The sequence below is a fragment of the Heterocephalus glaber genome, unplaced genomic scaffold (assembly GCF_053883595.1).
Source record: "Heterocephalus glaber isolate CG9 unplaced genomic scaffold, H.glaber_assembly_v1.0 deba00001118, whole genome shotgun sequence".
Lineage (NCBI taxonomy): Eukaryota > Metazoa > Chordata > Mammalia > Rodentia > Bathyergidae > Heterocephalus > Heterocephalus glaber.
Window position 1 is genome coordinate 560,759 of NW_028258196.1, and position 25,905 is coordinate 586,663.

General features: G+C 43.8%; 1 protein-coding gene and 1 long non-coding RNA gene across 2 annotated transcripts in view; one reads left to right on the forward strand and one right to left on the reverse strand.

The window, feature by feature from the left end:
* Positions 1-10,482, reverse strand: part of LOC110347007 (uncharacterized) — a 16,715-nt gene extending 6,233 nt beyond the window's left edge. The window contains exon 1 of the long non-coding RNA XR_002391322.2: positions 10,198-10,482. This is a non-coding gene — a long non-coding RNA (uncharacterized LOC110347007). The remainder of the gene's footprint in view (positions 1-10,197) is intronic.
* A 156-nt stretch (positions 10,483-10,638) lies between these two features.
* Peli2 (pellino E3 ubiquitin protein ligase family member 2) overlaps positions 10,639-25,905 on the forward strand; it is a 179,933-nt gene continuing 164,666 nt past the window's right edge. Inside the window, exon 1 of the mRNA XM_004871081.4 lies at positions 10,639-10,864. Within this exon, the coding sequence (XP_004871138.1) occupies positions 10,788-10,864 (77 nt within the window). The 5' untranslated portion in view covers positions 10,639-10,787. The remainder of the gene's footprint in view (positions 10,865-25,905) is intronic.

Sequence of the window (25,905 nt, forward strand, 5' to 3'; positions counted from 1 at the left end):
TTTACAAACTGTTTCTGCCGCTACCTAATGCTGTTCGTTTGTTTTCCATCTTCTCAAAGCACTTTCATCGGTATTTCAGCCTCACCAACAGCCTCCTCCTAGACATCTACTTCCTAGTCCCAGAGTCAAAGCCACAGGTTCCAGAAGTCTGTTTTGGTGCCGCCGTGTGAACAAGCCCAGTGGCTCCCCTGAGGCTGAGACATTCTGGAAAAAGAGAGATCACTTTGGGAGACAGGGAGAAGCCCAGGGACCTAGCTCTTCTGGCCAGCCTAGCTGAGGCCGCAGAGAGAGGGGAGGTGGCGGGACCACCCAGCCAGTGTCTGGCTGCAAATGCAGGAGGGAGGCAGCTGAAAGGACAGGAGCAGAAGAACAACCCGCTAAGCTGGTTCCGGGACTCAGCAACCAATAAATGGTTTTTGTTTTAAGCTACTAAGTTTTGGAGTGTTTGCAGCTATTAATAGATAAGATACAATCATTATCTTCAAAGGTTGTTTAATGAAATTAACTATAAATAAAAATATGTTTAGAGCATATTTCAACTTAATAGCCATATGATTTTATTATAGAAAGATTATTGAAAGAAATTTCTCTATTGAAGATGATGTATACAGTAATGCCTTGGTTCAAGAATGCTTCTGTTTGCAAACAATTCGGTTCAGAAACAAAAATTTTCGGCAAAATTTTGCTTCTACTTCCAAACTCCACCTTGGTGACAAACCCGACCATGGCCATTCTCCCCACAGAAACATAAACACAGCCATCTTCCCAAAAATCATAAAACAAATTAAGTTTGTGAACTGAGGTACCACTGTAGTACCAAACCTGGCAAATCTGTGATAAATGCAAAAAGACTATGAATTTCAAAATATCTAGGAAAGGAGAGAAAGAGGTCAAAGGATTTGATTGTCTAAGTTGGTTGGGGTTTTTTTGTTTTGGTCTGGACAGAGGATGCAACTAATAAAATGCTTAACATTTAATAAAATATTAATCATTTCATAGAATAAATAACTTTGGTTCTTTTCTCTCATAAATGGGTGCCTCTTTGGTGTTGGGGGTCCGTTGAGATTCTTTCCTTTCCTGTTGTCTACTTGTGGCTTGGATTTGATCAAAACCAGATTATTCTAGCATACTGACTTTAGCCAGTCACAACACAAGAACCAAAAACAACAAGAGGGGAAAGTCCCCTCAGATACAGTAATTGACCAGTGACCAAGCAAAGAGAAAGGTTAATAGGAACTAAAATTTACCAGGCAAGTGGATATCTTGTGAATTAACAGTTTTTACTTTGTGGATTTAAACTGTTTAATATCCCCTATTATTGTGGTTAAATTGCAACCTTGGTTTAAGCATTTTCAAAAGGAAGGAAAAATGTCATTTTGTCTTATTATTTATCTGGTGCTCCTTCCTAGTTGGACTGTTGACCACCAGGGTCAGCTCCGTCTGCGCAGAGCTATGGGTGTCAATGTCCCCTGGCTCTTTCCAAGTGTGCAGGCATGTGCCAGGGAAATTAGGGCACTCCCCTTTGGGTGTTGATTGTGCAGCTAGGCACACACAATCAGTTCACAGGTGTGGTGATTATGACTGAATTTAAAAGCGTATGGAAAAGTAAGAATAAAATGACTGCATCCGGTACAACTTAAGGTCGAATGAACATTCCCAAGCTAACGTGATGATTTAAACAGTAGATCAAAATTTTAGACCTACCTTCTTGACATAGCTTATCTTTTAGCACTTCCTCATAATCACACTGCTGTACAGCACTTTATAGTTGAGAAAGTATTTTCACTTCCGTTCATTTCTTAGTTTGATACTGAGGTTCCAATTGACAAAACTGGAGCATTTCAAAACCACGGTAGTAGGAAAGCTAGAGATTGTGGAAACTGTGGCTTCCTGAGAGAATGAAATTACCTTCCAAATGTGAGCCCTTGAGCCTCCTGGAAAACAGCTCTCTTACTTGCAGTTCTATCACTTGCTGTATCCATCACTGTAGCTTCAACATAACAGACACGAAGTATTAACCCAACTGGCTTTTTATTCCAAGGCTGGACATAGCAAGCACAGGAAGCTTTCGACACAAACTACCCATGTGTTACCATTTAATATTTCCATACACGCTGTCCAACAATATTGTTCCTATGGTTTTTATTAAAGAATGGTAATGTTATACACATTTTAAAATTTGGCTCTACACAAATCACCATCATATTCATTATCTTATTGGTTTTCTGTAGACCTAGTGAGATATACAGGGAAGACATTATTCCTACTCCACAAAAGGGATAACTGAAGCATAAAAAGACTTAGTGACGTAGATCTGAGCTCTGATTCTGAAGCCCGCCTCTCTCCACAGGTTAGGACATCTTTCTCTTGCCTTAATGTACCCTCTCTCCTTGCATCCCCATCTTTGTGGTGGATGGGGGCAGGTAGCCCTCTTCTAGTACAGTGTAGTATGACATTGTTACATGGTCAGATCCTTGTTTGTGGTACTTCTAGCCTTTGGCTAAGACTGTAAAAATGAATTCTTTTATTAAAAATCACTTACGTAGCTTCTAATAAGTAAACTTTGATTTTGTCAAAGCATTTTATGATCTCTTATGATAGCTATGTAGGTAATATTGTTACATGATTTTTTATTGTTTTAGTAGCTATGCTCAGTTCTCCAGTGATTTCCAAAATCAAAGACAAATCAAATTTTCATCATTACCCTGAAGGCTTTATCTCTGTGGTCTGGCTCCTATCTACTTCTCTAACTTTATCCTACACCCCTTTCTTCTCATTCAATAATCTCTACAACATGGATTTCTTTCTGTTTCACATTTCAGCAGCAGGGCATTTGTATTTACTGTGCCTTCTGTATGGAATATGGTCAATCCTTCTGAGCTTGCACAGGTGACTTTATCATTCAGTCTCTGATCAAAGTCCTCCCTAAAGAAGCCTTGCCTGGTCTCCTTGATGAGTGAAAAAAGCCAGTAACAGTGTATGTGGTGTGCTTCCATTTCTGTGTATTTTCTTAAATATACAAACACAGAGAATATTGTTGGAAAAATAAATAACAAATTAATAATGCTGGCTTCCAATAGGGAGGAGAACTACAGGGTCAACGTGAGATTAGATCATTTTCACTTCTTGGATTGTCTGAGTTGTTTATCATATGTATGTATTACCTATTGAAATAAGTAAAAGCTCTTTAAAAGAATGATAAAAATGCGTTAGACCATTTGAAACTAATATATTGGAAACAGAAAAGAAATATATTTTTAATATTTCACTTAGATACAATAATTCAATTGCATAGGTCCTAGTGAGATAGACTAAATTGATTAAATGTAATTCATCAGACAAAAATCTAAAATAACACTGACCACAGGTTCAATATGACCCAACCATCTGACTGGGTTGAGTGCAGCTACCAACAGCAACAGAATACATATTCTTCTCAAGTGTACACAGAACATTCTCCAGGCGAAGTGACACCTTAGGTCATAAATCATAACAAACTTAAGAAGACTGAAATACCAAGTATCTTTCCCAACCACAACAGGATGAAACTAGAAATTAATAGCAGAAAGAAAAATAGAAAATGCACAAATAAATGTGTATTACACAACACACTCTTAAACCATGAGTCAAAAAGAAATCAAAAGGGAAATTAAATATTTGAGACCAATAAAAGTGAAAACTCAACGTACGAAGCTTGATGCAGCAAAAGCAGTAGGAGGGAAGTTTATAACAATAAACACCTACATCTTAAACAAGAAGCCTGACTGTAGATCTCATGGAACTAGAAAAAGAAAAACTAAGCCTAAAGTTAGTAGGAGGAAAAAAGGTAATAAAATTAGAGCAGAACTAAGTGAAATAGAGGCTAGAAAAACAATGCAAAAGGCAATGAAACAGAGTTGTTTTTTTTTAAAATCAGAATTGTAGAACTTCTAGCTGGAATAATTAGGTTCAAATAAATAAAATCAGAAATGAAAGAAGAAACATGAAAACTGGTGCCACAGAAATAAAAAGGGTCATAAGACTATAATGAATAACTGTACACTGACAAATTGGATAACCTAGAAGCAACAGCCAAATTCCTAGCAACATACAACTTATCAAGATGGAGTCCTGGAGAAACATAAAATCAGAATGGACTTATATCTAGTAAAGTGATTAATTAAATCAGCAAATGACAACCTCCCAACAAAGATAAATCCAGTATCAGATGGCTTTGCTGGTGAATTCTACCAAATAATTAAAGAATTAATGTCAATCCTTCTTGAATGCTTCCAAAAAATTAAAGAGAAGAGAATATTTCTAAACTCATTTTATGAGGACAGTGTTACTCTGCTAACAAAGCCAGAAAAATATACAACAACAAAAAAAGAAAGTTACTAGCCACTATCCCTTGTAAATATAGATGAAAACATTCTCAAGGTAAAATACCAGTAAACTGAGTTCAACAGTTTAAAGGATCACAGGATCATAGTTTAGAGGATTTAAAGGTCATACATACATCATGACCAAGTGGGATTCATCCCTGAGATGCAAAGATGGTTCCACATAGGAAAATCAACAAACATGATACGCTACGTTAATAAAATACAGGATAAAAAAAAATCACACAATCATTTCAACAGGTGCAGGAAAAAATGTATGAAAAAATTCAACACCCTTTCATGAGAAAAAAATGCTCGGCAAACTTGGAATAAAAGGAAACCACCTCAACATATTGAAGACTATAAATGAAATGCTCATAGCGAACATTACAGTCCATGGTGAAAATCTGCAAGCTTTTCCTTGAAGATTAATAACAAAGCAAATATGCCCACCCTCGTCACTTCTATTCAAGATGGTGCTGGAAGTTTTAGAGCAATTAGTCAAGAAAAGAGAAATAAAAGCTATCCAAATTAGAAAGAAAGAAGTAAAATTATCTCTGTTTTCAGAGCAAACCTGAATCAAAAACACATATAGCAAACTTTAAACAGAACAAATGAATTCAGTAAAGTCATAGGACACAAAATCCACTTGTATTTTTATACCCTAACAACAAACAATGCAAAAAGGATATTAGGAAAACAATTCCACTTATAATAGCATCAAAGTGAATAAAATACATAGGAATGAATTTGACCAAGGAGGTGAAAGACTTGTTCTCTGAAAACTGCAAAATTACCGAAAGAAGTTACATGAATTGGAGAAGTTAACATCATTAAAACCTCCATACTGCCCAAAATACACATTCAATGCAATGTCTATCAAAATATCAATGGCATTTTGAAACAGAAATAGAAAATAATAATCAAAAAATTCATATGGAACCACAAAAGCCCCTGCATAGCCAAAACCACCTTATAAACAAAGATAGAAATATCACACTCCCTGTCCTCAAAGCTACAGTAAACAAAACAGTATGGTACGGGCATACAGACAGACAGACAAATGTCAGAGAGTAAGGGCCAAAACTAACAAGTACACTATGGCTGGATGTGATTTAAGTGTGTTTCCTGAAGGGTCCCATGTTGGAAGCTGGGTCCTTGTTATGGTAATGTTGACAGGGATGGGACCTTTGTATGGTGAGGCCCAGTGGGCCTCAGAATAGATTAACGCTGGTCTCACAGAGTGAGTTTTCGTGACAGTGAGTTGTTATAAAAGAGCAAGACTGACTCCTCCTGACCCTCTGGGTTCCTGTCTCGCTATGTGATCTCTCCTTCCTGCACATGCTTCTGCCATCATCACAAGGTCTTTACCAGAACTGAGCAGAAGCTGGGGTTATACTCTTGGACCTCCAGAACTTTGAGGAAAGTAAATCTCTTTTCTTCACAAATGACCCAACCTTGAATATTTTGGAAATGTCTGGAAGCAGAGAAATAAATCATGCATACACAGTAAACTAATCTTTGACAAGGGTACCAAGAATACACAATAGTCTCCTTAATAAATGGAACAAGGAGCAAAACTGGAACCTTTACAAAAATCAACCTGAAACTAAAGACTTAAATATAAGACCTCAAACTGTAAAAGCCTGAGAGTAAAACAAAGGAGGCACTCTCCATTGCATTTATTATGCCAGTGATTTCTTGGATATGACATCAAAAGGACAGGCAACAAAACAATGATAGGTAAGTGGTAATATATCAAACCAAAAGCTTCTGGGGAAAAGATTTGCAAGGCCATATGCTTAATAAAGGGTAAATATCCAAAATACATAAGGAATGACTACAACTCCAGAGCAGAACAAACAATAGACCAAAAAGCACTGAAACCCCAATCTGAAAATGGGCAAAGGTCTTGAATAGACATTTATACAAATCACCAACAGATGACGCTGAGTGACCCCAGTCATTAGAGACACAAATCAAACCACAGTGAGATGTCACCACCCCTCTACTAGCATGGCCATAAAAAACAGAGCAAAATAGATAATAAGCAGTGTTTGTGAGGGTGTGCCGAAACTCACCCCTACCTGTGTACGCTGCTGGCACCACGTGAAGCAATGCCATGCTGTGGAAAACAGTACTGAGCACCTCAGAACATGGGAACATAACTCGCACATGAACCAGCCATGTCCATTTCGAGTATTTATACAAAAGTACTGAAGTCAAGATCTCAAAGGGATATGTCGACTCTCATGTTCCTTGCAGCATTATTTTTATTTTTGGGGGGAACCGGGGATCAAACTTGGGACCTTGTGCTTGCGAGGCAAGTGGTGGAATCACTGAGCTAAATCCCCGGCCCCATGCAGCATAATTTTTAAAAGCCAACTAAATTTCCTTCAAAGAGGAACGCGTAAAGAAAATAGAATACTATTCAGCCATAAAGAGACAGAAGTTCTGTCACCTACTACAACACGGATGAATCCTGAGGTCATTGTATTAAGTAAGACAAGCTAGTCTAGAAGGACACATATTGTGTAATGCACTCACTTACATGCGGCATCTGAAACAGGCCAACTTACCTGAGCAGAAAGGAGAAGGGGAGCTGCCAGGGGCCAGAGGGAGGGGAACTGCTGCTCAGTGGGTGGAAAGATTCAGTCATGCGCAACAAAGACGTTCGCGAATACTGTGCTTATAATTAACAAAACTGTGTGTATATTTAAATCTCTGTTAGCAGCATAGATCTCATATTCTGTTTTTACCACAATTCAAAAAGTGAATGTACCTCACAATAGTAATTACAAAAATCCAAATAAAAAATTATCACCTGTCAAATTAGTCAAGATTTGAAATATGCTGGTGAGAATCCCATGGGCAGGCTCTCATTTACTGTTAGTTACTGTACAAGTTGGCAGGCAAAGCCGTTTTGAAAAACACTTTGGAAATACACATCAAAAGGTCTTTAAAATGTTTATATGCTTTGATGGAATGATTCTACTTGTAGAAATCTATTTTCATGAAATAATAACAAATGTAAAAATATTTATTTTTTATAAGGGCAAAAATCAAAAATCTTTCAAATGTTCCATAAGAGGGGAATGGTTAATAAATGTTGATACTAATTATCAAAACTAAAACTATTTGTAAGGTTTCTGTGACAAAAGAAAATTACTCACAATACAATACCAAGTGACAAAGGCAGGATGACAAATATCCTAAGGGTGATTATACACAATATTATCACCACTACGTCAAAGAAAAATAAAAATTAAAAAGATGAAGGAAATACTTGTACACAAATATTTATGATAATTGGTGTCATTTGTGGATGAAGAGATTATGGGTGATTTAAAATAGAGTTTTTAAGAAACCTTTTTTTCATGTTTTCCAAGCTTTTGACAAATAACTCATTATTATTTTGAACAGAAAACAAACAGCGAAATGATATAGTTTAAAAATCAAATGTAATTTAAGTTTCCTCCCCAAAATATATTATATCCCGATCAGTTGGTCTAAATATATATGTACTTTTCAAAATATCATCTTAATTTTTAGTCTTTGCAAATATAAATATGTAAGATAAAATGTAGAGTGACTAAAATTTAGACTCTTCATTCCAGAAATGGTGGGAATTAGTTGCCTGAATTTATTTATGGGATAGTTAAAGGAAACAAACTTTTTCACTACAGTTTTTAATTTTAAAGCAAAAAGTTGACAAGTCAGGGAAAGAAATCAAGAGAGTCCACATTACATTATTTGCATAGTAAACATATGGTTTTCGGTAGCTCAAGAATAGCATCAAGTTTCCAGGTCACACTCTTGGGGGAGCAGTCTGGGGGGACACACAGAGCATGGCCAGGAGGAAGGGTACTGAAGGTCTATCCTGGCAGCAAGGACAGCCAAACCCACCCTGGCTGTCAGTGGATTAGCAGATGGCACAGCCAGATTGTTCCACTGACCTGGAGCTACTACCTAAAACAATTACATTCAAGAGAGGATAAACTCACGCTACAGTCAGATTCCTGATATTAGGTGAGATGCTGGGGTGGGGTCATGTTCTAATTGGTTAGGCTGTGAGCAGCTAAGTCTGACAAGGGATGGCTTATACTGTAGATCTAGGCTGGCTTCTTTAGGATGACAAGCCAACAACTCTGAGAAAATCAACTGACTTTCACCATTCCACCTTATTTCCCACATGGGAAGTATTCTTTATCAGTTTTCTTGAAATCAGAAAAAGCAAATCTGGGCACCTTGGGTACCATCTTGAAAACAGACATGGTTTGGTGGACCCACTAGCTGTTTACAGAAAAAAAAAAGCTCGAATGAGTTGATGAAAGTTCAAAATTGGGAAATGTGGCAAACCGCAAACTGGGGCTTTTCAAAATGATTAAGTCTAAGAAGTGAGCTGTCACTGTCTCATGGCAACAATCAGCTAGAGATGAATGGCTAGCACCCCAATTACATGGCACAAACCCCCAAAGTCCACAATTGTCACTCAGTTCATTACTCATCAACATTTCCATGCCTGATGCCCGCACATATTCCTGACCCTAATCAATACAATCACGCTTACCAGTCGGAAGCTTTCTGGGTTCACAGTGACTGACAGAACGATCTACTTACAAGCCCAGAGCTGCCTGGGATCAAAAGCCTCCATTGATACAAAAACTCATCAAAGCAACACTACCTGTAAGTAACTGATAAAGACAGACCTGAGTGAGCACTATAAACATGCTCAAAGACACTCCTGGATCTGTGTGCAAAGATGCCCCTCTGGGAGTCCTGGTCCCCTGGACAGACAGCTTTCCAGGAAGACTGGGACATCCCCTGGAAAAGTCTCAGTCCACTGTTTGGAGCTCTGTAGGAGGTTAATAAATATTTGTTTTCATCTCCTTAGCCACAGATGCAGAGCACAGCAAGGAAGAAACGAGGCAGAACAGTGTCATGCAATGCACAAATGCACAGCATGCCAAGAGAGAATTCTAGATACCGGTAACTGGACCTGGAGATCAGTAGTAGCAGCATAATAGACCTTGGGAAGTTAGGACCGCAACAGCGGGTGCCTTAATAACGGGTCCGCACAAACTGCAACATGATTTGGTGCGGTCTCTGAGAGGTACAATCTGCAGGGCGACAACATTAACCAAGAAGAGACAGCCGCACCAACCCTGATGTGGGGAGAAAGAACTCAACCCTTCAGTGAAGGGTTGTTGGTTAAAACTATAACAAACTTTTTCTAACACAAAACTATAGGGGCTATGTAAAATATGCAGAGACTGTAAAATATTCAATTGAAGTATAGAATTCCTACGATTAGCTGAGATAAGTTTAATAAAATTTATTTTTGGCTCAGCAATAGTGTAGCTTCAGTTACTTTGGAATAACTTTTTTCTAAAGCTTCAATTAAAAAAAAAATCATGCACGAACTGCAGTAAAATGACCGGGAGCAACGCGTCAGTACAGTAATAACCTGTCAGAGGGTTACAGGAAGGTTGCACACACAATGGGAGGTTACAGATGCAATTATTTCTTTTTTTAGCCTTTTACTTAGGGTCACAGCCAATCAGTCGCTGCTTACAATACGGGTAGCTTTTGCAGTATTTCTTTAAATATTTAACAGTCTCACCAGCAGTGACCAGCAATAACGTGTAGAGTTTTTAGCATGTTATGAGTGCTTAACAATGTTAAAACAATTGCGCGTGATGAAAAACAGGAGTCAGTAAAACTGGCGCAGTCTGCAAATTTTTAAAGCCACCGTAGTAACCTTTTTTTTTTTTAAGTATACAGAGCAAACAGAGCATTGCTTAAGCCGTGGTAAGAAAGGAACCTTTATACTCACTGAAAAGCCCTCCCAGGTAATTTCCTCTTAAATTCCGTGGGGACTGAAAGGAGGCGCGCGAGGACAGAGCAGGGCTCTGGCGTCCCCGCCACCCACTTTACCAGTCCGAGGCACTGAGCCAGGAAGCAGCACGGCCCGCCCTGGCCCGGCTCCCGTGTCCACTCGGCCCGCCTCCAGCTGGGGAGAGAGCTGGCCACGAGCGGCCGCGGGTGGGGCGGCGGGGACCCGCGCGCTAACTTTTGGACTGGAGCGCGGCTGGCGCGGCGCTGCGCCTTTAAGGGGCCCGCGCCTACTCCGTGTTTACATAACACGCGCGGGCGGGCGGGCCAACGGCTCCCTCCCTCTCCGCCTCTCCGCCTCTCCGCCTCTCCGCCTCTCCGCCTCTCCGCCTCCCTCCGCCCGCCACTCCGCCCGCGCCCTCGGCCCGGCGGCCGCGCGCAGCCACGGCGGAGCAGCCCCGGGACTGGCCGCCCCGCGCGCCCCTGGCCGCCGTGCCCGTGCCCGGCGCGCTACCCCCGTTCCCGGGATGGGAAGGTAGCGGCGGTGCGGGCTCGTCGGGGAGCGCGGCGGCGGCGGCCGAGCGGGGCCCCATGTTCTCCCCCGGCCCGGAGGAGCCCTGCGCCCCCGGCAAGGAGCCGGCCAAGTACGGGGAGCTGGTGGTGCTGGGGTGAGTGCGGCCGGCCGGGCCCTCGGGACCGCGTCTTCCCGGGCGCGCGGGGGGCGGGCTGCTTGCGGGCCGGGGCCCCGTCTCCCCCCGCGGCCACTGCCCGGAGCGACCGCACCCCGAACTCCCGGGCCTCCCGCCCACCCGGGTGCCTGATCTCCTGACTTGCCCCTCTTCCGGGTCCTCGACACCCCAGGCCTGCGATCCCCCACCCCCACCCTGGGTCCCCCCTTCCCACCCGCAGACGCCGCCTCCCGCGCCCGCTGCCCGCAGAAAACCGGGTTGAAGACCGTAATTATCCAGTCTTGCTGAAGGGCGCCTTTCGACCTCACCCGCTTCCGAGCTCCTGGTGATGTCCCCATTGTTCCCCTAATAACCCGGGGGCGCTCCGCGGGGCGAGGGGTGGGGGTGCGAGAAGCCGGGAAGCGCAGTGATCAGAGCTTGGGCTGGTTCTGTCCCTCTCGGCGCGGCCTTTGTCCCGCGTGGGTGGGCTAGGCGCGTCCGCCCGACGAACTTGGAGAAACGCGTTCTGAGGGCCCACGAGAGTGCCCGCTTAGAACCCTTTTGAAGAGTTTGAAAGAAGCGTGGAACTGCACGCTTGTTTCCTGGTGGTGTTGCTGGAGGGATGGGGCTTGAAGCCATCTGCAGATGAGCGGTTTTTCTCACCTCCGTGGGAATTGCACGGGAAAGACCGCGTCTGTGCCGGCTGGAAAGAGGGGAATGGCAGGGACGAAAGCCACAGTGTAGTCTTGTGTCACATAACTGCAGCCCAGCCTAATTTTGTGGAGTTTGGTTTTGTTTGTGTGGCCAGCTTCAAAGTGTGTTTAACAGGGTGAACTTGGCACGGAAGCTTAACTTATTTCACTACTTCCTTTTGAGACAGTCGTTGAGATGTTTGTGCAGGGCATTCCAAAGTCAGGAGAAGGACTTAGCCCTGCACTGTCCTGGTGTGCTGGGCTGTGTAAACAGATTGCTGGTAGCACATGCCTCACGGGGAATGCTTTTCCAGGAGGCACCAAAAGGTGCCAAGTAGGTGCCTTGATTGCCACCTACTATGTGCCAGCTTGGTTTGGGCACTGAGGATTTGGCAGTGAACCAGGACTTTTGGGTTTAGTGTGGAATGGCAGATATAAACAGAAAGAAACCCATGCATAAATGAATAATAAATACAATATCAGGCGTTCCTGAGCTCTCCACAGACGTTGGTTAAGTCCGACAACTGTAGGTGGGTCTTCCTTTCTTCAACTAGGTCAGGGAAGGTCTCCCAGGAAGTATAGCGTAAATAGAATATGCCAGTCTGACTTTTGAATACTTAAATTGTGATTTTTTTTTTGAGAGTAGGTGTCTGACTATTTAGCATTATTGGACCTGTTGAAGAGTGCAGGTGAAATGGTGAATAGGTAGGTAAATTATAGAGGCCCTACTGGGATCATATTGCAGCCTTCAACTTGAGACAGTGCCTTCTCTCTTAAAGCAACAATAACATTCAAATAGAACCATTAACTTTGCTGTCTGATCCTAGGTAAATAGTAGTAAATTGATGCCGTGTAGAACATTTTCTTCTTAATACAATTTTTCTTGAGGTTGAAAAAATGCCCAGTGTTGGATATTGATAGAATCTTTTGCTTACTTGAAAAATACATGGTTTGTTTGTTTTAACTGCTGTGTGACTGTCTTTTTTGCTGTCTTCTGTGTTTCATAGTAAAATGTTATTAGGAAATTCTGCAAAATAGACTGAAAAGTTGATGGATGTTTGTATCCACGTACAAATATTTCTGCATTTTTTCATGTGTTGCACAGTATTAGGAGAATGGCCCGTGGTTAGGATTTTAGTGGGTCTGTCACTTTGTGACAGATTATTGGAATTTAAATTATTTCTCAATTCCAGCCAGTTAATGTATCATAGCCACAAGTCTCTGTGTTATGCCCCTTAATAATTGAGGGTAAAGAAAAAAGACTGGACTAATCATTAGTTCTTAATTTTAATTTTAAACGTGCTTTTAACTTCAAATTTAATAACATTTTAAAATTGAGGAAGTGGCTCAGGATTTGAGAGGCAGTTCAGTGGAGTCAGAGGAGGGTGTGATTGCAGTTGAGTTGAGGGACCTGGTTTATGTCCTGCCTTGTTGACTGGCTTCCTGATTCTGGCTTAGTTTTTTCTTCTCTTTCTTTAGTGGTAAAAAAAAAAAAAAGTACAGTTAGTTGGGTTAGGTAGTAATCAGGAACCCTTGCCTACACTCTTTATTATGTTCATTGGGTCAAATATGAGAAATGTATAATTAAGTTACGGATTCTAAGTAGCTTGACATTGCTTGATCGTGGATATTCTTAAAGTGATGGCGTTAGAATTCAAATGTGCTTGCATCTGGTGTCTTAAGGCAGAAAAGACCAATGCTCTGATTGCTTCTTATGGAGGAGCTGTGCACTGAACAGGCTCTGAACAATCATAATGACTCATTGGTGTTAGGTTGTACTTGAGGACATTCCAGTTGGGTAAAACTTGCTATTCCGTGTTTCAGAAAGGCAGTGATACTTTGAAGTTGAGCTAAACAGACTGAAATAATTACTACTAATCTGAAGATAAAATTGAGTACTAGAAGGGCCTAGGACCTAGGCACATGTTTTCTTTTATTGAGGAAGAGGAACAGGGCTCCTAGGAGGAAGGAGCTTTGTCCCTAGTTGCCCCAGGGCTGAGCTGGGTCCCTGTGCCCCCTCTCCAGGGAGGCTGAACCCTGTGGCGCTGCCCACACCTCCTCTGGTGCCCTTGCTGAAGTTGTCTTGGAGCCGGCAGCTCTCCTGCTGACTAATGGCCCTTCATGGGTTTTGAAAAAATAATGCTCACTCTCTCAGTTCTCCTCGAGTCACAGTTGAATGGACAGTGCATTTTGTAAGGCTTTTTCATTTGATGCCTCACAAAATGTATTTTTGTTGCCTCTGTCAACCAAGGGCACTTAAGCTAGGGCCTATGGGTGGATTTCAAGGAATCCACAAAGTTGGGTGTATCATTATTTCACAATTTAGAACTAGTTTGATAAGTACATATAACTTAGTCACTGCTAAACTTTTATATATTATATGTTGGAAACATTTCTCTGATCAGGTTCAGGAGGCCTCACCAGATGACCAGAGGGCTCCTAGGCCCAGAGTTTCAGAGCCTCTAGGAATGAAGATTTCCAAATATGACGGAAAGATGAAAAATCTTCGTGGAAACTGATAGAGTGCTGCAGAAGGGGCAGGTACCTGCCTTGTTTTCCTTGGAAACTGCAGCCACCCTGTCCAGGAAGACAGAAAGGACTACTGCTCAGGAGCTGTGGTCTTTATTTATTCATTTTGAAAGCAGCTTCCAGTTTCTCTATGCTTTTTCGGTTGTGCCCTTGGGATTTTGCCATGATTGCTTTTCCCTTTGCCTTAAAATACACCCTGACACTTTGCCATTTGGGCCCAAATATGTCAAACACTAGTATCCTTTATAGACTAAAAGATCTTTGAACTCTTCAAAAACTAAGAATCTTTGCCATCCTCTGCATGTGGGTGAAGAGCTCAGAGGTGATTGTGTGGACAGAGTGGCTCTTTCTGTAGGCTGTTAAGGGTTTTGATGTCACTGGCTGGGGATTGCTGTATTTTCCTTCACTAACTTTAGCCTTGTTTGGAGTGTGTGGTAGTCTGTGTGGCTTTCTGGCTTCTGGTCTGGCTTTCTCAGATTTATTTGGTTCTCTCTTCATACCAAGACTGAAACTTTTATTAGGACTTTTCATTTTTGGATGTATTTCATCATATGATTGTTATTTAGGAATGCCTCATGTAAACAAGAATAAAACTGGCAAGAGTATTTTATCTAAAATAGACACAAATGACCAAAACAAAATAAGATAGATGTTTTATGGGGGTGGATGTTGTCACACTCAGGTGGTGGCCAAGCGCCTCCCTGAAGTTAGCATAAGTGCAGCAGGAAGGCTTTTGAATGGAAATAACAACTACTAGTGGGCCCCATAGGCATGGGGAGAAAAAACTGTGAAAAGGAATTTCTGACCTGTTTTGATTCAAATAAGCATTTCTCCTGGGGTTTTATGAAAAGAAAAGTGAAGTGTGGAGTGATTCAGTTATTAGTTCTTTCTGAACTTACTGTCCCCTTCACCTTCTGGAAAATAACATAATTAAGAAAATGCTTTATATTTCTTAGCTTTGTCTAAAATAGCTGATCTCAACTGATATCTCTGCCACCTCCTATGTGATGATCATTCTTGAGGTACATGGCCAGTAATTTATGGCAAGTAATAAAGGGTGGATCTTTCAATGATTCATTGATGTCCCTTTGATAATGCCATTTTTCTCCTACATGCACTCTGATTTGTAGTCTACAGTGGGAGAGAAGGGAGTGGAGCCACACATAAGGAAAGCCAGGGGTTTATTCATTCAGCAAATATTTATTGGGTGTCTACTCTTCCAGGCTTGGGGAATACAGCTAGGATGGGGCAGACAGGTTCCTTGCACTAGCAAATTGCGAGGTACAGTGGCACCTCAGTTCACGAACTTAATTCCGTGATTCTTCTGGTTGTATATATGCTTGCAATTCAGTTGCAACCAGAATTGTGGAACAGATTCTGCGACCAGAATTGTGGAAAGAATTAAATTTGTGAACTGAGGCACTACTATATTCTTGTCACAGCCCTTTAGTAAACAACCACTGCTGACATACAGTTCATTATACCCAAGTGCTGAGCATCTCAAGTCCTTGTCAGTTGGTGTGCTTTGCACGAAGGGATGCACAAAGACAGGCACTTGCCAAGCTGGTCTGGGGGAGCAAAAGGCTGTGGTGCTGGTAGCAGGCTCACCTCACCCCTGCTAGGCTCTGGAGGGGACAGCCTAGCTGCAGGAGAGGCAGGAGTGTCTAGGAAGGAGATACAGAGGGTGTTATGCCTGGGGGTGAGTATGGCAGGGGCTCCCTTGAGATCCAGGGACTGTCCTGATGCTGGGGAAGACACTGCTTGGAGTCACACAGAGCTGATGGGGGCCAGTCCTGGAGGTCTTCTGAATTATCGGAAGGGTTCTGGACTTTCTTGAAGGATGGTGAGACTGCCGCACATTTTCAGAAGTGAGAGAGATTAGGAGAAAGCCCTCAGCCGAGAGAAGACAGCAGAGGTGGGAAAAATGGATGCTGGAGGCCACCAGTTCCCACTGAGGCAAAGAAGGGCAGTGGCTTGAGGGTGGCCTTTGGTGCCCGTGAGCCCTGTGTCATCTGCCATGCAAACCCACACCTGTCCTGTGGAGCTCCCCTTTCAGCTTCAGAGGTGGCAAGCAGGCAGGTAGAAAAGGTGGAACTGAAGGAGTGCAGTGAGGAGACAGCAGCTGGACAGAGGGAGGAGCGAAGGGCAGGTGGGGCGTGGGGGACCAGCGAGGGCAGGAGCTGGGGAGGGTGGGGGTCTGGAGACAGAGCAGAATAACCAGGAAGAGCTTTTCTGGGAAAAGAACCTGTGTCCTTTGAGAACACTCACCTTTTTCAGTTGTTTTGTTTTGTTTTTCAGTACTTGGGATTGAGCCCTGGGTCCTAGGCATGACTAGCCAAGCCCTGAACCACTGAGCTAGGTACTTAGTCCTCCTTTTTCAGGTTTTGTCTATTTGGCTTTTTTCTGCTTATACCACCCAGAGTAGATTCTGTTGTTCCAGCCAAAGGATTCAGAGTATTGCATGATTTAAGAAGACCAAGTGTATGAACAGTTTACCAAAGGGGAAACAGAAGATACAAATACAAGGAAGATACTTAACGTCCCTAGACAAGAACATACTGTGTCCAGTGATGCCTGTTGTGTGCCCAGAGTGGTGTGCATCCCACCAGTGTTCTCTTGAACTTTGCTCTTGAGGGGAAGGACCCCAGCTCCATCCCCGTGGAGTGTCAGGCATACTTTCTGCAGCACAAGTAGGTGGTCCCCGAGTGGGGTGGATTTCAGGGACACACCCTAACACAACCACTGAACACAAGTGTTGCCAGGGTCGGTGGACATTTCTTAATCTGGAAGAGCATTGCTTTGCAGCCCAGCTGCAGTTCTGTAAACAATCCTACCAGCCTGCAGGCCTGAGGCCAGGGCTCCCTGAGCTGGTGAACCACTTACTGACATCACCCCTCTCAATTCCAACTTTTGTTTGTTTCTCTCTTTGTGAGTTCCCGACCAGGCATCTTGTCACCTGCAGAAAGTTGTGCCTCAGAGGGAAGCAGGCCGTCTGTGCAGATCCCACCAGCTGCTCTGAGCCCCACTGCAGTGACCAGGCCGTGGTCATTAATGCCTGTTCACGATGGCTGGAAATACTGTGACACACAAGCCTCTCGGATGCCAGAACTGACAAATATGCATCAGGGGCACTTTCAGCAGCAGGTTTAAACCTTGGTTGAGGTTTTTTCCCCAGCCCTCCACATAATACTTCTCACTCTCAAATACTTAACTCTGCTTGTTCCCTGTTTTTCTGCTCATGCAGAATCTGTTTCTAGGGTAAGAAATCATTATTTCAAGCTCTGGACTTTCATTCTAATTAGTACCAGTTTAACAGAATCCAGCCACAGTGGGCATTTCTAGGCTGTCGGTATGAAGCCAGTGGCTGTTTACTGTAAGCACACACCTCAGAGGAGCCCTAGCTGCCCCTTCTCCTTCTCCACCCCACCTGGCCTTCCTGGGTTCTGTTTCCTGTTCCTCCTTATGATTATTGGAATTGTGATCAGAACTTTGATCAGTCAGTATGCAGTTAGGTTTTTCTGAATCAGGCTCCTTTCTGCAAAAGGACCATCAACACAAGGGAATGTGTTTTCTTTCACACCAGGAAACTATGCAGACTAGATCCTTGCACTTCTCAAGATAGTTTTTCACGTCCTGTACCTGAACTATTTTCCATAATAAGCATTCAGTCATTTGATCCTTTAGACCCAGTGAAAGAATTGCACTAAAAGCTTGCGAAGGTGGTTGCCTGGTTTTTCCAGTTGATCTTGTGGCTGGTCGGAGATCGGATGGGGAGCTCAGGTTTTGGACTCCTGCTCATTCTTCTTATCCTGTGGGTGCTTTCTGGGCCTCTCTTGAGTTGGGCCAGTTCTGTGACTGCTTTGACCAACCCTGTGCCTCCTAGGTGTTGCTGATATGGTATTGAAGCCTCTTTGTTTTTTGTGCTCTACATTTATTTTGCTGGGGCTGCCATTTCAAAGAGTGCAGACAGGGAGCAGCACCCGCAGTAGCCCTTTCTCTCACCTTTCTGGAGGCTGGAAGACCAAGATCCAAGTGTCGGCAGGGCAGGTTGGTTCCCCCAGGGCCTCTGTCCTAGGCTGACAGCTGAGCACCTTCAGAGCACGCACGCACGCCTGGCCTCTGCTGTCTCCTCTCCTCTTGCTGAATGGTACTGTTATGGGGGTAGTTCCTTTAGAAATGGCTCTCCTGTTAAGTACATTCCAGGGCCTTCTTATCTTGAGTGAAGAACTGAAGGAGACAAGCCAAAACCAATGTCAAATGTTTGTTGAAAAGTGAGTGGTGCGGGGGTAAGGGAGAAACTGCAGAGTGAACTTGGGCTGAACAAAAGAGGAAAGAAGAGGAGCAAAAATAAAAGTACACCCTGGCCCAGAAGACACAGAGTGGGCCACGGTGGAGAGTCACAATGGCAAGCTCCTCAGGGCGTCTCTTTTATCCCATCCACATCTCATGGGAACCCTGGAGAAGTTTTATATATGGGTCTGGGAAATTATTTGCTGCTAGCCTGGGGTCTTGTAATTGACTGTCCTGCTTTTAGGCAGCTTTGACATACCCGACCTCCTGTCTCAGTACCTTCAGCCGAGTGGAACAGGCGGACCTGGCTGGTGAATTGCCCTCACACTAGCCTCTCTCCTGGTGTCATTGAGATACTGTTCTTGTGACCCTGCAGGAAGCAGGTGGCTTGCTTGTCTTCCCTGGCCTGGCTTCCCCTCTCCACCTCTGCTCCATCCTTGTGGGGCTCTACTCCTTTTACATTGGCAGTGGAGCTTCTAGTTAGAACCTAAGGTTAAAGTCACCACTAAGGAAGAAGCATCAGGCTTCAAACCATCTTTTTTTCTTCCTTTCTTTTTTTTCCCTGTGGATATGGAGAGAAGAAATTCTTGCTGTGCCCTTATTTCTCCTTCATGCCTAGTGGTTTCTCCCCTTGGGGGAGGTACCCGAGGCTGGTTCATGGGTCATGGTGATGGCATCTGTCCTTCCTTGAGCGCTGCTTCTGCCCCACCTCTGAACTGATGAAAGAGAGGGACCATCACTGGCCATTCGGCAGGTAAGGAAACTGAGTCATGGTGCTCAAGAAAACTGTCCAGGATCACAGAACTAGTATAGAACAGAGCTTTAATTTGAACTTAGCCCTTTCTGATTTCAACATGGTTGTTCTTAAATCCTACCTTTATCTTATGTGATCAGAAGTTTTGCACCTTTTAATTGTAGTTTTTAGCCAAACTCTTGCATAGTAGGTATCTCGTTAAACATATGACACAGAACTCTTTTCATGAAGTAACCTGCAAGGATAAATGTTTTTTCCTGTGTTTACATACTTTTTAAGGAAAAAAAATGCTTTATGCATGTCCTTATGTATCACACTGAGTGTGTTCAAAACATTAAATGAATAGTTTCTGGGAAACAAAAAACTAAGCTTCATCATATTTGCCTTCTTCACCTGTTGTAGTTGAATTAATGCTTCAGCGATGACCTGCCTTGATCACTTCTCTACTTCACAGGATGCTCCATCGCATTGCTGTTTCCTCCACCCCAGCAGCTGAATAGCCCTGTAGTTGTGGCACACACCCTCAGAGTTGGTCTTTGTCCTGAGCTGCTGTTGTGTTGTTGAGGCCTGGCAGCTGTGTTTGGTTCACAGCTTGCAGAAGGGCTTCAGGCGCTTTCCCTCTGCAGTAAAGGTCAGCAGTGCCCGGAGTCTCGTTCCACTGTGTGCCGAGGTTTCTCTCAGGTCTCTGGATCTTCCTGTTAATATCGATTAAGGGAATCACCCTCTCTGGCCTGTCTCCTCCCTAACAGCACCCAGAACGACGTGTCCCAATAATGGCACGCGTTCCGCCAGTCCACAGAGCACAGGCCAACAGCAGGTCAAGAAGACTACCTTTTGTTTGCTTATCCTGAGTATTAACTTGGACCAGATGCAAACACTCAGGTTCTGAGAGGCTCAGCTGCCTCGGATCCTTCAGAAAGTGGGCACAGCTTTGGAGTGTTCGGTCTCCCCTGCCTCTGATGCGTTCAAGCCTTTCAGCAACGCAGGTAGGGTGTGTGTGACCCAGCGTTTCAGAAAACTGTTCTTAGCAGACAGGCTCCCTGTGCTATGCAGTGGTGAGATACCAGAGGACAGGTACGGTGTCTTGATGAGCAGTATTAGGTGTTCTGTGGGGGAGGCGGAGACCTGGCAGCACTGCAGGGGAGTAATTCAATCAGCAGTTTCTGATAATGCAGTAAACTACACGGGGTGAAACTTGAATGGTTTACACACATCAGAATTCCTTTCAGTTGAATTATTGTCTCATAGCAGTGTCTGTTCTTACACTGCTGCTTTAAATATTAAAAGACAGTGCAAGTGCCTCTCTCCCTCTGATGAGGGAGAAAAGACACATCGTTGTCACTTTGTAATTCTTGTTGCACCCCCTGGCCGTCAAGCTCTTGTGTTAGCTTATGAGGGGATCCTGTCTGGGGTGGAGCGGTGCAGACTCTGCTGTGAGCTGTGGAGAGCGGCTCTGACCCTCAGTGGAGTGAGTGGACTGGGCAGGGCGTGCCTGGGCCAGCCCTTCCTGCTCCTCACTGCATTCTGCCTGTGGGCCTGCTTCCTTCACGCATGTGCAAAGCCTGAGAAAGGCTCCTGCTCTTCGCAGCTGTCCTGGAGGAGCTGACCTGTGAGGAGGCTGGGGAGGCTCAGCTACTGAGTGAGGCCAGTGAGCTGCATGTCAGAAAAGGATTTAGAGGGCCAGGGGTTTAGCTCAGTGGTGCCGTCGCCTGCCTCACAAGCGCAAGGTCCTGAGTTCGATCTCTGGTACCAAAAAAAAAAGAGAAGGATTTAGAGTTCCAGTCCCAAATTCTAAAGCTCTCACACATCTACTTGAAGTTTGTACACATGCCTTTTGTGCCAGGGCTTTACGAGACTGGAGACCAAGCTGAGGCTGTGTCATTGTCAGGGATAACTTTTGATGAAGATCAGAAGGGTGTCAGTCTTCAGCTCTGGCCTTAGGTGCTAGAAATGCTAGGGACCCTGGAGTACCCTGATGGCTGGGGAGGGGTGGGTGGCAGTGTAGGCTTGGGCACCGGGATCCTGCCAAGCCTCTCCCTGAGCCAGAGCTGTTGTTCACATTGCTGTGGGCTCCTGCTCCTCGCAGGAGGCCTCTGTGCTTCCGGTTGCCTCCAGGAGACCCACCTCTGACATTGAAGTCCTCCCCTGGGGACAGGGCTCTCTGTGGCTTTCAACTCAGCCCAGTGGATCTTTCTGTGACCTAATTGGATCTTTTCATCCACTTAAACTTGCTCTTTGTTGGTGGCTGGTAAGTCACATCTTTGATTCCCTGTGAAATGATTTTGTCTCAGTTTCTCTTAGATTAAGTCAGTTTTAAGTTGTATGTGATGGATTCTTACAACTTTTCAGTGTTAACAGTAATCATTTATCTTTTTTTCACTGAATAGCAAAAAAATGTTAAGAGAGTATTAGTATTCAGGCAATATGCTGTTTAAAAAGCTGTATGCTAAAACGGTATGTAAAAATATTAACAAAAATTCTTAAGGAGGAAAGAAAAATCGTCTCTGATGTTAATACTGTTTTCATTTTTCTGCACATTGACTTCGTTATGATCCATAAACATTTTTGTATACTTCATTCTATACGTAATATATGTGCTGGGTTTTTTTTTGTATTGGCTGACTGAGCTTTATTTTTAGGGAATTCGATTAATGCTAAAAAAACATTTAAAATCAGTCAAATGTATTTTTTCTTGCCTAAAGCAAGTATGTATTAATGGGTCATTTGGTACAAATCCTGCTTTGGGGAGCTAGCATCAGGAGCTGCCATGTGATTTCTAAGGCGTCTGTCTCTGCAGCAGGACACCATGAAGGAGAGGCACCAACAGGCTCTGCCCTGGGAGGTCTCTGGACATCTCTAAAATTTGTGTGAAGGCTGTAGTTTCTGGAAGTCAGGTTAGGTGCTGGGAAGGACAAGTCCAGGACGGTACATTCTCTGCATGTGCTATCCAGGCAAGTCCATCCTAGTGCGTTCCCTCCCTGGGTGCACGCCAGCCGTGACCACTGTGACACAGAGCTTTCTTCCCCCCTTTCCTCAGCATCTTTGTGCACAGTTCCCTCCACCTGCCTGGTCCAGCTGTCTGTCTGCCCCACCTTGCTCCCTCCTGAGGATGTTGCTTTTCGGTTTCCAACATGACCCCCTTCCTGACCCCCCACTTTCTAGCCATCCAGGAGCAAGCTAGTGAGCCTGCGTGGCCCGGTATCCCCCCCCACACACACACACGGGGCCCCTCGCCTGGACCTGAGGCCCCTTGCCTGGACCTGGGCCCCCCTCGGGCACTGTGCTCTGCCCTGGGTCAGCATCTGCAGCGTGCCGTATGTCAGGAGGGGTGTGGATGCCCACCTGCAGTGGCACTGTGCTGTGGATGGCCTCTCCCCTTTTTCTCTGCTCCCTGCTCTTGTTTTTAAAATGTGTTATTTACTCTAAAATAGGCATTTGGTTTAGTTATATTTCTTTAATAGCCTCTCTAAAAGTGTTTTCCTGCTTATGTCTCCCAAGGTAAGTGGACTCTAAGTTCACCAGTGCACAAACATGATGGTGCTCACTGAACACTGACTGTGGCACCCTGAAATGAGATGGTAATGAGTTAGAAATTTCCTTCCAAACTTTAAGAAAGAGAAAGGGCTAAAGTAGATGAGAGCAGGGATATGACCTGAAGCTGACGGTAACTTCAGCTTTTGGTTTTAAATGGTTTTTCTTAGTATGTGGTATTAAAAATCTCTGTAGAAAAATAAACATACCCAGCCATATTTTGACAATGATAAATCTTTATTTTTACCCTAAATTAGCTGCTCTGGTTTCTTATCTTTTCACTTTAGAGTCACAGGTAGATACTCTTTTCCCTCATTTTTCCTGATACTTATCACAGCCGCCTTTTGTGTTCATCTGCTGACTGGGCTGCGTGTGCTTTCACTGTCTCCTTCAGCGCCTTCCTTTGATTCTTAGAAAACTTTATGCTTATCATCTGTAAATGGTGCTTACTCTTAAGCCACTTCCAATGTATTGTTTTCACGTCGCCACAAGCGTGCTTGCTGTTTATCGGCTTTTCCCTTCCAACGTACTGTGCTGAGCGCAGTGGAAGCAAGACAGCTAGGGCAGTCTGGAAGCCAACTTGCGCTCTGTCTCTTTTCACTAGAGAGAGTGGTGTGTGGCAGGGTGGGAGTCGCCTCTCATCTCCATCTCTCCTGCTTCTTACTGCTCCTCCCCAGCCCATTCCTACCCAGCCTCCACTTGGGTCCAACTCTCGGATGAATATTTATCTAATTTCTCCGTTCCCTCTCCAGTCTTAGAGGAACCATAATAGATAATGAGGTGTCCAAGAGCCAGATTATTCACGGGATTTATAAGAAATAAAAAGGGAAATGTGGTGATGTTTTAAAAATTACATATACACTGGAGGGCAGCGTAGTGGCCTAGGTCATTGTGAACTGAGGTCCTTGTTCTGAGTGGCATCTCTATAACCTCAAAGCTGCCATCTAAGTGTAAAACACATGCAGACAGGAGCAGGCTGCTTGAGCACAGCCCTGCCTCCTGAGCTGCCCACAGTGAGGGAGGCCGTGAAGTGCTCTGCACGCACAGACCTTTTGGGGAAAGCTGCAGTCCGAGTGGTTGTGAACTGTAAAGTAGTTTCATGAATTTGTTCTTAGTTTTGATCGGATTATATGAGACTATCTTATGGTGAGTATCTCCTCATTATTTTTGTCTTGTAGATTTTCATTCTGGTAAGTGAAGGGCACATGTTGTTAATAAAAGATGATTCAGAAACTGCAGATATTTTCTAGAATGAGAAATAATGCAAAGGGCTGGTAGCCCAGAGTCTTTGGAGAAATGGTGGTTGATGAGCTAATTTCTTGCTGAAGAGCTCTCTAAGATCTCTCGAAGAGCTGATGTTTTGGGTTTTCTGTTATAAATGTATTAGCTACATGTGGTGACAGTTATTGAATTGGATATAGCCTTTTATGCTTCAAAATCTGGACCACTTATTTCCTCTGGACCAAAACTAACTGGATTTAAAAAGAAAGAAAGACAGGGGCCAACAGCATGATATGCCAAATGCCTCACTAGCTAGGAAGATGGAACTAAGCGTGGGCAGTCTGGATGTGATTCAGTAACGGCCCCTGTGACCAGGATGTAGTGAGGCTGGCCTGTGTGGACCATCGAAGGTTCACGGAGGTCTTCGTTGCGCATTTTGCTTCTGAGTTAGAGTGGATGATTCTGCTTTTCCAGCACAACATTTGAAGTCTGCTTGGGTCTTCCTTTGATGAGTAAAGATTGCTTTGTTGATTTTTACGCATTGATGATAACGGAAAAACATTTGTAAATGTAAAAGAGGTAGACAACTGGGACCCAGGGGCACCCTTTGAAAATCCCTGTCAAACATTTTACTCCTATAAATAAGATTTAAAAAGTGAAAGTCATCCCACTTGCATTCTGCAGAGGGGAGCTTCTCAGCGCCCCCGCGCTGCGGTTGTGTGGAGGTCTGCTGTGCCTTTGGCCATGCCCAGGGTCTCTGGATTTAGATAATGTGGCTACAAAATAATGGGTTTGCTGGGCCCGCCTGTGGAACCTATAATTTGGAAGCATCACTGTTAACTACCAGATCATATTTTTAACCTTTTAAAGTGGCAGTTTCTTATGATGCACTGGGCTGTTGAAAATGAGATTAAATCAGGGTTTCTGCCATGGAGAAGGGCTGGAAGTGAGGTGAGAGACATCAAATGTGATGTGTTCTTCTGGACTGCTCAGTTAGAGGGATGCCTTTTATTTACATAAGAGCACAAATAATAATTGACCCCTTCAGCCTGCTGACCCTGGTAATTGTTACATCCTCCGATGTAATTTATTGAGTGTCAAGTGTTTTAATTGATGTGTGAAGCACAGATTTATGTGAGACTTCTGCCAGTGGTCTCACTCTAAACGCAGATATTTATCTTTCTTCTTTTCCTTTCTCTCTTCTTCTAACTCTCTCCTCCTCCCTCTCCTTTTCCTTTCTCTTCTCTATTTCTCCTTGTAAGATTGCACTCTAACATCATTCCTTCCCTGGGGCTGCTGCTGGTTTGCCTTTTACAACTTCCACGAGTCTAATGTAGAGAAACCCTACAGTACAGGATTAGGCTATTTTTCAGCTCCTCCTTGAAACGCCCTCCTCAGTTCCTTGCTGTCTGGATAGAGGTGATTGTGTTTTGCCCAGCTGGTATTTGGTTCTACATCAAACCAGACATGTTCGGTGGTTGTTAGCAAAATAGTGAGTCCTTACCTACTCACTAAAAACTTGTTTTCATTTGTTCACTGGACCAAAGGCCACAGTGTCAAGTTTATAAGGAGTTGAAGATGAGGTTTGTAATAGCTCTCAGAAAGTGTTTAGATCTTATCAGCTAAGAATCCCCAGTAACTTTCTTTGTTTAGAAGGCAGAGGCTGTTGAATGTACCTAGTAAGATAGTTTTTTTTTTCATGTGAAATTTGAGAAGTTTCTTTCTTAGCCAGCTGGAACAGCAACAGAGAAAAAGAGCTTTTTAGACAGTGTAACATGTCATTGCTCGGTGCCTGGATTGAAGTAGAGGAAAAGAACAAAAACCTCAGCTACCTGGAGCTTAGTGGTTCACTGGGTCCTGGTCCCTTGCTAGGATGCAGACTCTTCTCAGCTTCTTTGTAGGGTATCCTGGTGCTGATCCTTGTCACCTTGGGGATGTTGCTGATCTGAATGTCTTAGGTTTGATTCTCCTAAAAATTAGGATCGCGTACATACAAAGGAACAGTGTAGAAGAGGTAGTGTTGT